Below are 17,110 nucleotides of genomic sequence, written 5' to 3' on the forward strand. Positions count from 1 at the left end.
TGCTGCCTCCACGGTGAGGCCCTGGAGCCTCGCTCGTCCCACCAGGGCTGCAGGGAGGATGCTGAGCGCATGGCAAGGTGCGTGGGGAGGGACCAAGCGACGTGTCTCCACCACGGATGAGTTGTGTGTGGGTTCAGGAGGACGCCAGGGATCGAAAAATGAAGCAGCTGGCTGCAGCTGGCTTCTTGGAGGGGACGAGGCTTCCCAGGGCAGCTGGAAGCAGTTGCTGCAGTGCTTTAACTCCTTGTGCTGAGCTGTGGTGGCCCTGTGGGCATCTCTGCTGTGGTGCTGCTGTGGTTGGTTCCCAAATCTTGGCTGCTCTCTCTACGTGGCAGCATGCTTCCCTGGCTTTGTGCAAACCGCAGTGAAACAGCAGCAGCCTGACCTGCCGAGCTCGTCTGGTGCAGAGCTGCTGGGGCCCTGTGCTCACCTTGTCCTGTGAGCCCCGAGCTCCTGGCGTGCTCTGCTGCCTTCCACCAGCCCTGGTGCTGGGGAGCCGAGCCTGGAGCAGACCCCGGCCCCTTCCCCGAGGCTGGAGCAGCACTTTGGGGGCTCCCAAACCCCCCAGGGGTGGCTGTGGTGTCAGGCCCAGCCCTGCCGCCTCTCCCCAGCCTGCCCCAGCTCCCTGCCGTGCTGGTCGGAGGTGCTTTGTTGTGGCTGCGAAGCCTCACGGCTTGGCAGCAGGCAGCGTTTGCTCTCTGGGGCCTTTCCAAGGTGCAGCGGAGAAAATGCCAACTGACGAGGAAAAGGGCTCATTGTGCTCCCAACCTGCCTGTGCCTGGAACAATGCGGCCCGTAAAAATATCCTTTCTATTTATACAGCTTGCCCGAGTGAACCTCCCGGATCCCGTGCTGCTGAGCAGGGGAAAAGTGCTTCTCCCTCCCCTGGCAGCTCGGTGTTGATGGAGAAATGGCCGGGGAAGCTGCTGCGTCCTGCTCCGCGTCCCACCAGCACCGCCCTGGAGCGCCCAGTCCTCGCCTGCTGGGGTGCCCCCACCTCGGGGTGCCCCCGCTGCTGGCATCACGGGGGGGCCTCCTGCTCCCTGTGCTGCCAGGGGGCTTTTGGGGTCACCTGGGGGACGGCTGGGCCAGGCGTGCGGCTCCTCCGGCTCCCAGCTGGAGGGGGGGAGGTGGGTTTGGAGCAGGGGGACCCCAGCCCTGTGCCCGTGACCCGGTTTGTGCTTGGCAGTGAAGGAAACCAAGGCAGCGAGCGGTGACGTGACCAGAGCAGGGGCAAAACGCCCCTAAACTGGACCCCGTGTGCTGCAAACCCCGCTGGCTGCGGCCCCATCCCCCTCGGAGCCTTACGGGCTGCAAATTGGAACCAGGTGAAGGCAGGAGGTGAAAGAAAGTGCGTGTGCCTCGCAGCCACACCGGGCAGCGGGCTCAGGCTGGGGCAGGTTTCCCCTCGGGTGTTTCACAGAACCCAGTGGGGCTCTGAAGAGCCTGGAAGGGGCAGCGGGACCCCAGGGGGAGCGGGCTCGGGGGGCACTCGTGCAGCAGGCACCGTGCCAGCATCGCCAGCTGCATGGCCCCAGTGGTTCTCCTGAATCCATCACGGGCAGGAAACCTCCTCGTGCTGCCCTGTGGCTGCTCCCAGCTCCCCAGGACGGGGCAGCTCAGCACCACCGCCCCTAAGGCGCTCCAGGACTCTTTCTCCAATTGCTGCGGGGCCAGAAAAGCTCTACCCCAGGTGGTTTTTCTCAGCTGTTGGGTTGGTTTTTCACTTGCCCACGCTGGGGGCTGTGTTCCCAAGTGCAGCAGTGCAGAACAGACGGGGAACAAATAAATAACCCAGGGGGTTCACCTCTCCTGGGGACTATGAGGTGCTTGGGCACCTCCTCGTGGCACGTGGTCCCCAGGGTTTTGTGGTGGTGCTGGGGCACTCGTGTCAGAGGGATGGTGAACCAGGGTTTTGTTTCCCTGGGTTTTGCTCCCCAGCCCCAGAGCGAGGCCCTTCTCCAGACAGCGCCTACGAGGAGACGTGCAGCGAGTGCAAGGGGGAATTTCTCCAAAAGCAAAGCGCCCCCAGCCTGACCCGCTGCACCCCGACCCCGGTGAGGGCAGCTGGGCTGGGACAGCCGGGCCCCGAGGGAGGTTTCTGCTGGGGGCGATCGCTGCTGCCCGGAGCAGGAGCCGTGCGCTGAAGGATGCTGGCAGGCAGCAGGCAAACAAAAGCGGGTTTGCGTGCTGCAAAATTAAACCGTGAAATTCCTCGGCACGCAGCAGCATCGCGGACGCTGGAAGATTATGCAAGCCTACAAAGCGATTAGGCAAACTTGGGGAAGAAAAAAATCCCAGCCAAGACACCTCATCGCAAGGCACCACCGCCTGCAGGAGCGAGCCAGGTCTGCGGAGCCGGGGGGCGACACGGGGGGCTCGGGCTCCCCGGCAGCATCTGCTGACGCTCTCCGTGAGCCAGCCCAGGAGGTGTTTGGGAGCAAGGCGGTCACCTTTTCTGCTTCTTCGATGGCCACGCTCCCTGCTCAGGTTTTGCCCTCAAAAACAAGGGTGTGCCCGTAACGCTCGGCTATTTTAAGGGCTCTGGGAGCCGGCTGCTTCCTGCTGGTCCCGAGCGGGGCCGCTCCACCAGCAAGGAGCAGCTTCCCTGGGGAGCAGGGGGCCGGGACAGGGCCTCCCCCCAGGCTGGGGGCTCACCCAACTGCCTCGCCAGCACCGTCACACATCGGTTAGGTTGTGGGGCAGGTCCAGGCTCTTATCCCACTGTTTGTCCTTTCCTGCCTTCCTAATGCCCTAGAATTGGGTAGGGTCCTAAACTGGGTAGGATCCTAAACGACTGTGAACCTTGTAGGGCTGCTCATGCGTGTCCCTGTGAAGCCTCCACGCGGGGGTACATCCCGTCAACCTCCCCCGGTGCCGACCCCTGCCCACCCCACGCTGCTCTCCAGCACCGGGGCCGTGCTCGCCCTCGCTGCCTGCTGCCGGCCACCAAACCCCAGGAAACCGCGGGCTTTAACCACACGAACGGAGCACAGCACCCCAAAACGCTGCCGAATCCAACTGATTCCCTTGCAAAACGCTGGTTTTGTGTCCCCTCCGCCTCGGCCCAGGCCCCCCACGCCGAGCGGCCCCGTTGGCCGCCCCCCGCTATGGGGCACGGCCGTGGTCCCGCACGGCTCCTGCAGCTGTTTGGCAGCCACACATCTGCCGGCCAGCTGAGCCCAGCTGCGGGGCCGGGGGGCTGCCTGGGGGGTTTGGGGGGGCTCTGCCCCAACCCCCGTGCCGCCGCCTGCTTCTCCCGGTGTCCCCAGGAGCAGCTTGGCCCCCCCATTTGTCCCCAAAAAGATCCGATTTGGGTCCAGCTGCCGGCGCAATGCTTGCGGGGATCTCTGGGGACCTGCAGCCCCCCGTTTCCCTGAGTGTCCCCATAAAATTGAGGCCCCCCACGGGTGCCCGTGCCCCCCGTGAGCACGAGGGGCGCTGGGGTGGGAGCGCGAAGCTCCGGGGGCTGCGCTGAGGGGCGATGCCGTGCGGCCCCCCAGTGCCATGAGGAGGCTGCGGCGGGACCCTGTCACCCCCCGGAGCCCCCCACCGGCTGTGCCGCGCACCCCACGGCCCCCTGAGAACCCCACGCGTGTCCCCCCCACACCCCCGGGAGCTCCCCAAGCGCGGCGCGGGATGCGCGGAGCCTCCCCGGCCTCAACCTCCCCGCGCGTGGGGGCGGGCGCGCCGCGAGGGCTCCGCGCTCCTCCTCCTCGCTCCTCCTCCTCCTCCCCTTCCTCCTCCTCCTCCTCCTCCTCCTCCTCCTCCTCCTCCTCCTCCTCCCCGCCGGCCGGGCGGGCACGGGGCGCGGCGGCGGCGCTGCGGGCGCTCCCGCTCCCGCTCCCCTTTGTTCGGAGCTCAGCGGCTGGAGGCTGCGGGTGCCGATGGCGGCCGGGCCGGGCAGCGGCTCCGGGGGGGCTCCCAGCGAGGCGGAGGCCGCTCACCTCTGCCGCAGCTTGGAGGTGGGCACCGTCATGACCCTCTTCTACTCCAAAAAGTCGCAGCGGCCCGAGAGGAAAACTTTCCAGGTGAAGCTGGAGACCCGGCAGGTCACCTGGAGTCGAGGCTCCGAGAAGACCGAGGGAGCCGGTGAGTGAGCGGGGGGGGGGTGCGGAGCCTCCCTCCGGGCTCCCCTCGACCCCTCGGGATCCCCCCTGGGCTCTCCGGGCTCCCCCCGGGCTCCCCCCGGGCTCCCTCGCAGCCCCCCGGCCGGGGGGAGCCGGCGCAGGGCAGGAAAAGCAGGGACGAGGCTTTCCTGCTTCCTGGCTGGGGGGGGGACACACGCAGCCCCTCGGCTCCCCGGAGCTGCCCTCGGTGGGGAGGGGAAAAAAAAAGAGGAAAAAACTAAAAATCAAAACCTAAAAAAAATAAAAAAGGAGCAGCAGCGCTGCGCGCCCGGCATCCCCGCGGGGCACAGCAGGCGATGATGGGGACCTTGGATGCTGGTGGTGCCCGCGGTTTGGTGGTGCCCGGGGGGTGCCCAAAGGCCTCCAGCGGGCTCCAGCAGCCTCCTGCGGCCCTGAGCCCCGAGGGTGGGCACGGAGCGGGCACCCTGCCCCTGCTGATGGCACCTCGGGGCTGTGACAAGGACAGAAAGGAGGCACGGGCACTCCTTGGAGCCCTTTGGGGGTTGCATCTCGGAGCAACAGATGGGAGGAAGCAGAAAGCCCACGACCACCCCCAAGGGCTGTAACGTGGTTCCTGCCCCCTCGCATCTGCCCCGGGATGCTGTGGGGTCAGGGGCAGCAGTGGCGGCCTCGGTGCAGCCCCCATGAGCCGTGGTGGTGGTGCTGTGGGGATGGGGGCAGAGCAAGGGGAAAGGATTTGTAAGAGCCGTGAGTGTGAAACCACGGAGATAGGTGGGAAGGGGGAGAGGAGGGAGGCCCCGTGCTAGGAAACTGCCAGCCTCGGTTTCCTTGGCTTTGCTGTTTTGTTTTTTTGTTCTTTGAACTCCCCGTCCCACCCCGAGCGTCCCTGTTCGGCGATGGGGTGCTGGCCTCGGTGGAGGTCGGTGTCTTCTGCTGGCCCCGAGCAGCAAGGTTGGAAACTTGGAGTCTCAGTGGGGCCTCCAGCGAAGGCCGGAGGTGGAGGCGCTGCCTGTGCCTCTGCAGCGGGACCCCGAAATGCCGGGGCTTCCAGGCTGGGGCTTCGGTTCTCCTGCCCACCTGGGAGCCTTCTGGCTTCTCCCCAGCAGCATCTCCAGGCTCATCTGGAGGGAGACGTGGGCCCCGTCGATGTTTCGGTGATGCCGAGCTCCCCGGGGAGCTTTAGAGCAGCAGGAGCAAGGGAGGAGCCTGAGGTTCTCCGTTTGCCCAGGGTTTATGGCACGTTTAAATGTCACCATTTTTAAGGCATGGTTAAAAGCTACCAGTTTGTGGTGGTGCCCATGGGGGACTGACATTCCTGCTGGCCTCCTGCGGGCAGACCTCAGCACCTGCTGGAGCCTCAGGGGGGCTGGGACCTCACCTCGGGGTGAAGCTCTGGCTTTGGTACCAAAGCTGGAGCAGCAACGATGGCCATAACCTTTTGACACAGCGAGGTGGGAGAGGGCGTTACGGCAGAGCTGCCATTTCCCCAGCCTCAGGCTGGGCTCCTCCGGTGTTCCCCAGCCCCTCCTCTTGCCCTGCTGCCTTTGTGGGACTTCCTGCAGGGAAGTGTGGCAGCTCCAGGTGGGTTTAAGGGGTTGTGTGCTTGAACAGTGCCCGTTGTGCTGACACGGTGTGCGGGCAGGCCAGGCAGTGCCATGCTGCTGGTGTCCAGGCAGTTGGCCAGTTCCCCCAGATCATGGGATTTGGTTTCTGGATGGAAAAGGGATGCCTGGGGAAACCCAGCTCCGTTTGGCATGGGAAATGTGCTGGCTTACTGCCCTCCTGGCTCATCCCACCCGTAACCAGTGCAGTGCTCACATGGCCATGGCGTGAACTGGACGGGGAGCTGATCTGGGGCGAAGCTTCCAGCCCAGGGAGCTCTGACCACCAGGCTGGGCTGGGAGCAGGAGGCTGGGGCTGACGGGAGGGTTGGGGATTGGTCCCCGCAGGGGTACTGCCCGGGACGTAGCTCCCATGTGTGTGTAGCTGTGAGCCGAGCCGAGCAGGCGGCTGTCAGGAGGTGTGATGTGCCTGGGCGTGGAGCAGCATCTCCGCCGGGCAGCGCCGGGGGGTCTGCAGGTCACCAACTGCAGAGCTCGTGGGTCAGGGATGAACGGTCCTGTGTTTCCTGAGGGATGGAGAGCGGAGAGGAGGAGCTTTGGATGCCCCTGGACGCAAGTTGGTTGTCTAAGTAGGAATGATCCTATGGTTTTTTATCCATTTTGGAGCAGGAGAGCATCTGCTTTGTGTCACAGAGGTCTCAGACTTGGGTTGCATCTGTGTGTCTTGGTGCAGGGCCTGTCTCCCTGAGCACCCCAGATCTGTGCTCTGCCCCTGGCAGGCTTAGCAGAAATGAGCTGTGCGTTGTTTGGGCAGTGCCAGGGGACCCGGCTCCACCGCCCACCTCACTGCAGGACCGGGGGCTGCAGCTGGGGAAGCCCCACACTGCGTGGGAGGCAGGGTGAGGAGCGGCAGGGGGCTCGTCCCCGGGTGGCCTTGGGCACCTGGACTGAGTCTGTGGCGTGCCAGGAGGAGAGGGCTCATGGGCACGACCCTTCGGTGCTCCTTGGTGCGGTGCTTCCAGGTTCAGAGCATCCGTGGCAAAGCCCGCAGTGTCTCGTGCTCTTAGTGGCAGTGAGCTCGGGCTCGTGCCTCGGGGGTGGCATCGCCGTCGGTGCTGCTGAGCGCTGGATGCGCGCGCAGAGGCGCAGACGAGCGGGTGCCCGCGTTGTCCCCACCAGACTCACCCACGTCACCTTCCTCCTGCCTGCTGGCCACGCTGCCAGGGCCGGGGGGACCCTCGCTGGTGGCACAGTCCCCTCCGTGCTCGCTCCGTGACCCTTGTGTAGCGCTTTGTGTGTGCTGCATAAAGAGCCACCCTGTGCGCCGGGCAGCGCTGGCCGTCGGCACGTGTCCCCCCGGGGACTGGCATCCCCAAGCTGGGCACGGGGATGAAAAACCTCTCCTGTCCCATCCGAGCCCTGCCGCCTGCATGGCCGGGAGCTGCTGATGGAGCAGGAGGAGGGGGAGACCTTGGGGGAGCAGCTTGCTTTATAAAGCCATGACTTCCATCTCCCGGGCGGTTTTGAAACCAAAACGATGGGCGAAAAGCAATCCCGGTTCCTGCAAAAAAAAAAAAAAAAAAAAAAATTGTCATTTTTCAATTCGTATTTGTTTTTATCCAAAGTGGTTTCAGTCAGCTCGAGTTATCAGCGCGTTGCTTTCGTGCTAATCACCTCTGCAGAGGGTTTGGCTGTTACGGTGGGAAGAGCTCTACTCATTTTCTCTTCTTTTTGCTAATCATCCAAAGCAAAGTAGAGCTAATCCTTTGAGTCCTTTGTCTTCTATGCATTTTTTTTTAAACTTCCTGCGTTATGTAATTCTTTTTTAATGTAAAAGGGTCCTGCCTTCAGAACTTCACGTACTGGGGGGTTAGAGGCCGGTTTCTAATTGATCTGTTTTCCTTGAAACACGTCAGAAAATTCAGAGAGCTCGCTCAGAGAGCGAGCTGAAAATTTGGAGCAGATGTTTGTTTTATACGGGAGAGAGAGGGGGGAAAAAAAAAACACCTCGAGAAAACCCTGGATGCATTCTTGCTTTCAGTGAAATGAGCTCAGTCCCGTGGAGGTGGAGGGAAGCCATCACGCCAAGCCCAGGCCAGTGCAAAAGAAAAGGCAGGAGCAGTAAAACACAAATACTACAAAGCGACTGAAGGGCAGCTCACGCTCACCTCGTCCTTGGGAGCTATGTGCCTCGTTCGTTAACCCACCAAGGCACAGCAAAAGAAAAAAAAAATTAAGCCATCCAGATTAGCTTTGGGGTTTGGAGCCTTTGGGATTCAAGCAGGAGTGGCTTTGGGGAATCAGCAGGCTCTGGAGTGGGCCCTGTGTGGGGAAGCCCGGGTCGGTGTGCTGAGACCTGTGCTCTGTGCTCCTGCCGTGGACTTGTGGTGTCCGTCTGTCTGGCTCCTTCCTTTGCCAGGCGGTCCCGTGCAATGTGTTGGGTTTTTATGGGTTTTAAACCCACTAACGCAGACGTGCTGGGGAGGTTCTGTGCAGCTTCGGGAGGGTGAGCGGCAGCCAGGCTGGGGACCCCAATACTCCCATCTTTAAGGAGCAGCAATGAGGCCAGCCCACTCCGAGGGCAGGCAGTGGGGTGCTGAGCATGGTGAGAAGCATCCAGAGGAGCTGCATCTGAACAGTGCCTTTCAGAGGAGCCCCTCGTGCTCTTGGTGCCATCAGCTCCCACCTCCAGGGGCAGCTCCGCTGCAGGGTTTCCTACGTGGCTGTTAACGTGCCCTGCCCGTGAGCCTCGCACTCATCCAGCACGGCCGGTGACCTTTGCTGCTCTTTTCCTGAGCCTCCTGGTCTGCAGCGTGGGGTGGCCGCTCCTATCGGTGCTGGCAAAGCGTTCGCTCGGCCCCGTTATCTAATCGGGGCGCTGCGAGCACCCCGCTGGCCTGCGGCTGCCGGCAATACCCATCGCCGGCCCCCAGGCCCGGGGGAGCAGGCGGGCGGCCTCCTGCCTATCTGGCAGATTGCAGGGGGAGGAGAAAAGGCTCGCCCGCAGTCTCAGCGGGAGTCGGTGCTGAAGTCCCCGTCCCCAGGCGGTGCGTGTGGCAGCGCAGGTTTGGCCACCGGGTCGTAGCCAAGGTGCAGCCTTCGTCTGGTTTTTGTGGCCCTGGGAGCGCAGGCACTGCTCCTCCTCAGCTGAGACGTTCTCCTGCAGAGCTCCGGGGCTGCTGTGTCCCCTGGGAGGTGACCGAAGTGACACTGCTGCGCTGCGATGGGGACACAGAACAGGGACGCATCCCCTCGGAGTCATCCATGGGCCGGATTTGTCTTCCTGTGTTGAGCGCAGCCGTGAGCGTGTCACTGCTGTGAAGATGCGGAGCGGGAGAGGAGGTGCCATGGACGAGCCACCAGCTTCCCAGGGAGCTTCTTTTACCTTGAGCTGCCACCGTGTGAACGCTCCACGGTGCTGTGAGCACAGCAGGAGCCCTGCGAGTGCAAGCACGCACCCTGTAGCTGAACCTTCTCCTGGTGTCCTGCCCTGAAGGGCTGCAGCAGCAGTGGACAGTAGCGATGAGGCTGCTGGAGCTCAAGCACATCCGTGTGTCCGTGCCCAGAGCGGGATCCCACTCGGATCGCTGCAAGCACCAGCGCTGGGCATCTCCTCCGGGTGTTCCCGGGGTCAGAGGAGCCAGCAGTGCTGCCACCAGCGGGGACAGGGCTGGGCGTGCTGCGTGCTGTGTGCCCCTTCCTGGGCGAGAGCTGGCGCAAAGTGGGGGGCTATGGGAAGGGTGCACGTGGTCCAGGAGGAGCTCACAGCCCCTGGTGGGGAGGTGCAGGGCTTCAATCGCAGGAAAGAATGCGTGGCCAGGAATTTAAACCATTGGCTAAATCTTATTGCATAATAGAAGGAAATGGGTGAAATCAGTGGGGAAGGGTGGTTTTTTTCTTTCTCTGGTGTGCTCTCAGGTTTAAGGGCGGTGGAAATCAGTGAAATGAAAATGTAAGCCCTTAAAGTGCTTTGGAAAAGTTATCCCCCTCCCACCCGCATCCCTTCCCCTTGGCCTGACAAATTCGGAGAGCTGGTGGTGGAAGGATGCTCCGAGAGAGCAACTGGCACGACGCGTGCCTGGAGCAGGATGAAGGCAGCAGGTACTGCAGAAAGGTTTCTGCATTTGACAGGTACCTGCGGCTGTATGGAGAAAATTATTTGGTATCTGAAAGCTGGATGCTCACGGAAACCTGCAGCCATTCGAGCAAGCTCGTACTGGGGCAGCTGGGCGGCTCGTTTCCGTGTTCGGTGGTGGCTCTCTCTTCCTGGTGTCATGTATGGGATCGCCCTAACATCTCGCACATCCTCTGCGCAGCCATGAAGCCCTGCCACGCGCAGGGACGGCTTTGGTGTGCTCGCAGCTCTCCTCTGCTCGTCTTCTGCCGCCGAGGTGTCCCCCTGCCCAGAGCCATCAGGAAGGGGGCACGGTGACAGCAGCCGCTCCCAAGGAGGCTTGGCAGTGCTGGAGAAAGCTTCTTTCCTCCAAATAGTTTTAGTGCTTAAGTTTTGTGCTTTGAGGATTTTTGTGTTGCACCAAGAGCTGCTTGTCGGGGGAAACAGCCTTTTTTTTTTTTTTTTTTCTTTTTTTCTTTTTGAGAGAGATTTTTGATGCTGATTCAGATTAGAAACTTCGGTTTCTGAAAATTTTCTGCCCTTCCTAAGGCTGCAGGGTGGGGTGGCACTTCTACAGGGCAGCCTTCGCCCAGCTGGCTTTGCTTTTTATCCCTCCTTTCCTGGCACTGCCCATCTCCAGGCACCTCAGTGCAGCCCCAAGCCACGCTGAGGTGGTGTGGGGCCCTCTCCCAGCTGTGATGGAGCTGCAGCCCCTGCCGGCATTGCAGGGGGCAGGGGTGGGCACAACTCAGCCTGCAGCGTGAAACAGGGCTTCTGGGGTGAAGTCATTTCTGCCCCTAAACAGCAAAAGGCCGAGGGATGGAGCATCTCATGGAAGCTGGCAACGTGAAGTCTTGGAGGAGCCAGCAGAGCTTTACGAAGCTGACAGCCTGCACTCTGAAGTCTCACCAAAACTGGGATTTTAAATTGCTTTTCGTGCTGAGTGTGTGGTCGGGTGGCTTTTCAGCTCCATTTGGAGCTGTGCATTCTGGGTTTAGCTGGCTGGAAAGCCACGTAAAACCATCCAGACTCGAAAATGGACCTTCCTCTTGCTTTCCTCTGCAGCTCGTACCTTCTATTTACAAAAACTTGTGGTTCTGAGGTTTCAGTCAATAATCCCTTCTCGTGTTGCTAATGCGGTGCCCAGGAGCGTGCCTGGCGTTCTGCAGGCAAACCAGCCCGCATTGTTGTTTTAAAGATTTTCCAGACAAAGGTCGCAATCCGGCAAGTGAGCTCCCACAAAGGGGATGCTTTGCTGAGCTGACCTTGCCTGCAGGCCACGAGGATGAGGAGGGTGGCAGCGCTGTGGCAGAGAAAGTCAGAACTGTGCCTGTTGGGCTATTTTTCTCCCCCACCCCTGTTGCAAAGGCATTTACTTTCTTGAGCGTGACTTTTTTTTTTTTTTTTTTTTTTTTTTTGCCTTGACACATGAAATCCCCACTCCTGGATTGCCGCAGGCTGCCGTGCTCTCCGTGGTATCATTTTGCATCCTCAGGTGTGAAACATGTGGTGCTGCCACGCTGTCTTCTGCCACCAGCCTCACCTGGCTGCTGTGCCCCTGGGCTGCCGCAGCACCCGGCACCCGGTCGTGTCCCTGCCACAAGTCCCCTGCCTCACCCCAAGGCGTGTTGCAAAATTCCCATTTCTTTTCCCCAAACCCTGTAAGGATCTATCAGTGCTGGGACCACACCAGCCAGGGCTTGAAACCAAGGTCGCTCGCCTTCCTGGCAAGCATCTTCTCCACAGTGGGCCCTGGCTGCCACCCCCTGCGTGGGGCAGGAATGTGCCGCCTGGTTTGCAGACCTTTTTGACTCCTTTTGTGACTCTGCCAGCCCAGGGCAGTGGTCGCCTGGGCTGGTTTTGGATGAAGTGATGCGGGCAGGTCGGGCCTGTGTGCCAGGACGAGTGGTTTCTCTGTGTTCCTTGTCCCCGAGAAGCCTCCACGAGCGCGCGCGTGCTGGAGAGACATCAAGGCGGGCTGCTCCCCGCGGGGACGCTGGGTAGAGCAGCTGCTCGAGAGGCTTTTTCCTGTTTACTCGCTCCAAGAAGTGCCGGGTAACGTGGTGATTAAAAGACATCCCTCCCGCCTGTGCCTGCGTTGTCCTCCTCCTCCTCCTGGCCCTGTCTGCGGGGTCACGCTGTCGCTGCATCTGCAGAGCGTCATAAAGATGGCGCAGGTTATTTGGTCGCTTTGCTGCATGCCTGCTGCTCTATTTCCCTCCTCTTCCTCCGCTCTCTGGCTGCAGGGTCTGCTCTGTCGATCATTGTGGCTCTCACAGCCAGTGTACGGGGTCCCGGGGTGGGCACAGGGTGTCCAAGGGGACTTTCACCCCTCCGCGCCCTGCCTGCACCCCACGGATCTGCCTTCCAGCTGCCGGAGAGGCACGGGGCCGGGTTTGTTTGCCAAGTGCTCAGGTGCTGCCTGACGACATGGCCTTTCTCTGCAGGAGCTGAGGGCAAGCTTCAGAAAGGCCTGAGCTGAGTAAGGCCACGGCAGGTAGCCCATGAGCAGCTCGTCAGTAGGGCCAGGCCGGTGAGGAAGGCTTCCTTCATCCTCCTGTGGCTGGGACGCAACTCAGCTCACAGTGAAGCCTCAGAAAGTTTGCTCTTTCTGAGGGGGAAAAAAAAAAAAAAAAAGGGGTTGCTGTTAACCCTGGCGCAGATCAGTGCATGAGCAGCAGGTCTCTGGTGCTGGGAACCAAATACCTCACAGGTGGCGTTTAAAAAAACACAAGCAGTAGCAGAGCCTGGCTGTGAGGCTGTGAAGACCAGCACCAAGAGCTCCTGCTTCTTCCATGTGAGCTGAAGGTAGCGCCCGTCCTGGGACGTGTCTGCCTGGTGCTGTGCCCAGGTGCCGGGCTACTCCAGTCACCACAAGTGACTCAGCACCAGGCAGGATCTTTATATTATTCTCTCCTTCCCAATTTTACCCCGGCACTGAGGAGCTGAAGCAGTTGCAGCGACAGGAATAAGCCACCTCGTTGGTGCTCATGTAGTGTTCCGGGTAGCAGTCATCTGTGCTGTGAAGTTATTGTCACGGAAACTCGATTGCGTCGAGGGGTGGGATGGATGACAAGTGAGTCACGGCGTCTGAGCAGCGCTGGCATTTGCTGGGAGTGTGACAAGCCTTCGGTTTCCAATCCTCACCTCTGGGTGAGGAGTCCCCATCCTGGGGACAGCCTGTGGTCACTCTTGTCTCCATGTGCCTTGTGGTGAGCTGTGACGCTCTTGGCACAAGAGCCAAGAACACAAAACCCCCTGGAGAGCTGCAGCGAGCACCCAGCTCCGCCATGGCTCCCAGCTGGGCCTGTTCCCCTCGTGTATGGTGCTGAGGGCTGTGCTGGCAGTGGGGGGGAGGCGTGGGGGTGTCTTAAAGCATCACTTTAAGCTCCAGGAGGGACGTGGAGATGCCGCCTGGCCCCTTGCCTCGCAGACATGGTGCCGTGTCAGGTGCCTCCCCTCCATCGATCCGTCCGCGTCCTCTGCGGTACCTTTCGGATCTGGTTACCACTGCACGTCCCCTCTGCAGGGAGGCTGGAGGAGCTCTTCAGCCTCCCCCATCCTCCCACCCTTTTATTGCCTTTCTGTAAGGCCATTACGCTCCTAGCTGGGGCAGGGCTGAGGGGACGCAGTCCTCAATGCCAGGCAGGGGAAGGTCACCTTGGGGTGGCTCGTGGAGCTGTCCCGGCCCCGCCAGCCACCCAGCAGCACCGCTGTGGAGCTTCCTCTTTCCATGTGAGTCAGTGGAAGCTTCTGCCTCTCAAACAGAGCAGGCCGGTGACTGGGGGCTGCCGCCGGCTGTCATTTATCAGGAGAAGGGACGCGTTTCTTTAAAGCAGTGTCCAGGCAGGCAAAACCCGGGGCTCAGCCCGGCTGGTGTTGCTGTTTGGGATGGACGCGCTCCCATGCCCTGCATGGTGCGGGTGCAAGAAGTCTGGGGGCCTTCATGGTGCTGGGCTTGTGTGTGCTGGGGAGCAGGCCTGGCCAGCACCATGGACACCCAGCTTTGGCTTCAGCACGATCCTGGCACAACACCCCCAGCTTCCCTGGACATAATTTCTGTGGAGAACAAGAGGGGGCCCAGGAGCAGCCCTGGAGCAGGGGATGCCATCCGGCTGCCTCCTCCCCATGGGCGGGAGGGGATGTCTCCACCCCGACGTCCCAGAGGCTCATGAGGCACGGAAGGATTTGGGGAACTGCTGCCTGCAGATCTGCGGGCTCCTGGGGCTTCGTCAGGGGCTCGTGCTGTGGCAGAAACAAGTGGCTATGTCTCAGGGCTGGTGTGCCATGTCCGCTCCCCTGCTTTGCTTGCTGCTGTGGTTTCTTGGCCGCCCCGGCTCAGGGATGGGCCCGGTGCTGCCGTGTGCGTGGCACAGCGGGAGGTGCTGGGGGCTGAGGGGTTCCTGTGGCCTGTCCCCATGGGTGCCACCCAGGGGACTGCAGCAGAGGCTGAGGAAGGAGCTGGAGCACCCCACCAGAAGCGGACGCTACCTGGTGTGAGAGCTGGTGCCCTGCTCGGCCGTATGGCGGTGCTGGGGACGTGGCCTGGTCCGTGGGGCAGGGAGGCAGCTCCCAAGCATGAAGCCGGCCCTCGGAGGCTGAGACAGGCACGGTGGAAACTGCCAGCCTTTACATCCCCACTCTGCTGGGCTGTGGGCAGAGATCGCGAGATAGCAGCATCCTGCTTTGCTCACTTGGCGGACCAGCTTTGGTTGTGTGTGTGTTTTTTTTTTTTTAACACATGCCTTCTTGCAGCTGAGAGTAATCTGGAGAGATGTGCTGATGATGCAGGATAGGCCGCTGTCAGCCCCCAGCCAGCTCTGCTGCTAGCAGCAGGAGGATGTTTGTGAGATCTTGAAGGTCGCCTGCGTGAGGCCAGAGCTGGTGGAGCAGTGAGGCTGGGGCTGCCTGGGAGAGGTGGGAGCTGCTCTGTAGGGACAGGGTGATGCCCTGAGATCACCTTTGCCTCCCTGCTCCAGCTCACAGCAGCCAGGAGGGAGGACAGGCAGGCAGTTCCTCGTGTCTTGCTCCAGACCGCGTGGCTGCAGAGCTGTGGAGGCTGAGAGAGAGACGGGGAAGAGAAGACTCTGGGGAAACCTCACTGCAGCCTTTCAATACTTAAAGGGGGCTTATGGAAAGGCTGGAGGACTCTTTACGTGGGTAGATAATGATAGGACAAGGGGGAATGGTCTTAAGCTAAACGGGGATAGATTTAGACTAAACGTTAAGAGGAAATTTTTCACTGTAAGGGTGCTGAGGCACTGGCACAGGCTGCCCAGAGAAGCTGCGGATGCCCCACCCCTGGAGGTGCTCAAGGCCAGGCTGGATGGGGCCTTGGCCAGCCTCACCTAGTGGGTGGCATCCCTGCGTGTGGCAGGGGCTTGGAACTGGGTGATCTCTAAGGTCCCTTCCAACCTGAGCCATTCTACGAAGCACCTCCAAGCCCCTGCGCATCTCCTTGTCACTTCCTCTGCCCACGATAAGGATTTCGGGGAGGGGGGGCACAGGGTGGGGGAGCAACCGGAGCTCAGAAGCCGCAGCACACGTGATGCCGAGGTGCAGCCGAGGCAGCGGCAGCTCGAGGCGAGGGCAGGAAGCCCCAGTGCCCGCAGAGCAGCTGCTGGCCCCCACGTGCTGCCTGCGCTGCTGCGGGGGCTGCTGCTGGGGGGGGGTGGGTCCCACGAAGCGCTCTGCCCCATCCCTCCAGTAGCGGTCAGCCAGGATCTGGGCCCCGGGTTTGGGCTATTCCCGGCCATCCAGGCGGACTGGGAACTCCCTTGTCCCATCCGAGCTGTTTGTTCTGAGCATCCTCCCTGCCAAGGCGCTCTGTGGATGCGGCTGCCTCTGCAGCAGAGCCATCGCAGCAACTGCTTCAGAGCAAACGCTGCAGGTTGCTGCTGCGGGTAGCGGGTGAGATGTACAGACTTGCTGGAGCAATCTGAGGCACAACCGAGCCAAGTCTGGAGGGGAAAATAGCTTAACCTCACCTTCTCCTGAGACCGGAGAGGTTCCTGCATGTGCGTTGCAGAAGCAAGAGCGCTGGGACCCAACAGGCCCCCAAGCAGCAGGGCTGCCATGTCCCTCCCTGGGGCAGTAGTGGCAGTGAGAGAGCTTTTTGCAGGGTTTTCGGGTACCTCACTAAAATGGCAGCACATCCGTTTTCGGTTCACAGAAGGGACCAGGGACTTGCTGGGGCATAGGGCTCTGCTGTGCCGGTGTTTCTTTTGGTCTCCGTGGATGCCTCAGCCCCGCAAAGGAGCCATCAGGTCGGATTCGAGGCCCCAGCTGGTTTATGGTTTCTCTGGCTGGAGCAGCCATCTGCTAATGCTGTGGGATCGTGTTCCTCCAGAAACCTGAGAGCTGATGCACGGAAGCGCTGATGGCAGCGTGGTGTGGCCAGGAGGAGGGTGCAGAAACCCGGCGCTGCGCCTCCGTGCGCAGACACTGCTAATTCACCGTTGCACTGCATGGTTTCGTCTTGTCTGTTAAGGAAAGCTCGTGGAGCTAAGGCTGAGCTGTTACTGTGAAAACCTGTACTGGTGAGAGATGCGTGGCTCTTCCCTCTGAGATAGGTTTCTACTGCAGCGAGGTTCCTGCTTTCTTTTGGGTGGGATGTTAGGTATTGTAGCCCGCTTCTGGTGTTCACCAGGGGCGCAGCACGGTTTTGTAAAAGCCGCCTTAATATCGACTGCGGCTCAGGTTCAAGCTCAGATCATTGCTGTCTGCAAGATGCCTGCATCATCCCCGTTGGATGCGGCACAGCAGATGCCATCAGGAGGATTTCAGCATCGTGCAACCCCCAGCACCTGAGGTGGCTGCTTTTTGGCAAATGGATCTACGCGTGGACATGGGACGGGCTCACGTGGAGCCTCGCAGACCAAGGGGGCTCGCTGGCTGCTGCGGGGCACGGCGCCTGGCTCCAGACCACGAGGTGCTGGAGGCTCTGGCCCCGCTCCAGCAAAGCACTTAGTGCTCGCTTGACCGTTCCTCTGAAGCCCGGTGGGATTTTTGCATCTCCCCGCATGGCATTCGGTTGCAGACAGCGCACCAGGAGCAGCCCAGGCAGGGCGAGGGCAGCCCAGCCTCCTGCTGCAAACCTCTGCAGCAGCCAGCACCAGCCCAAGCAGCACGTTCAGTGGGCTCCTATCGAAGTATTCGGAGGGAAATACCACCGCTTTATTCCCCGTGCTGTTACACAATAGATTTCTCTGATTTCTGCCCCCACACACACTTACAAGTCGGGTTTTTTTTTTTTTTTTTTTCCATTTTCCTCACTTCTCACTTTCCCTGCGTGCCGGACCGCCCTCCTGCGAGTGATGGGAAGGCCAGAAATAATCATTGTG

General features: G+C 61.0%; 1 protein-coding gene across 4 annotated transcripts in view; it reads left to right on the forward strand.

Annotated features, from left to right (window-relative positions):
• The first annotated feature begins 3,825 nt into the window (after window positions 1-3,825).
• The window catches only part of PLCG1 (phospholipase C gamma 1), a 38,737-nt gene continuing 25,452 nt past the window's right edge, over window positions 3,826-17,110 (forward strand). For 2 of the 4 annotated variants that reach the window (XM_032198339.1, XM_032198340.1), the window contains exon 1: window positions 3,826-4,092. In XM_032198339.1, coding sequence (XP_032054230.1) covers window positions 3,888-4,092 — 205 coding nt within the window. In that variant the 5' untranslated portion in view covers window positions 3,826-3,887. The remainder of the gene's footprint in view (window positions 4,093-17,110) is intronic. The other 2 variants (XM_032198336.1, XM_032198338.1) reach the window with 1 other exon arrangement.

Source organism: Aythya fuligula, chromosome 16 (assembly GCF_009819795.1).
Source record: "Aythya fuligula isolate bAytFul2 chromosome 16, bAytFul2.pri, whole genome shotgun sequence".
NCBI lineage: Eukaryota > Metazoa > Chordata > Aves > Anseriformes > Anatidae > Aythya > Aythya fuligula.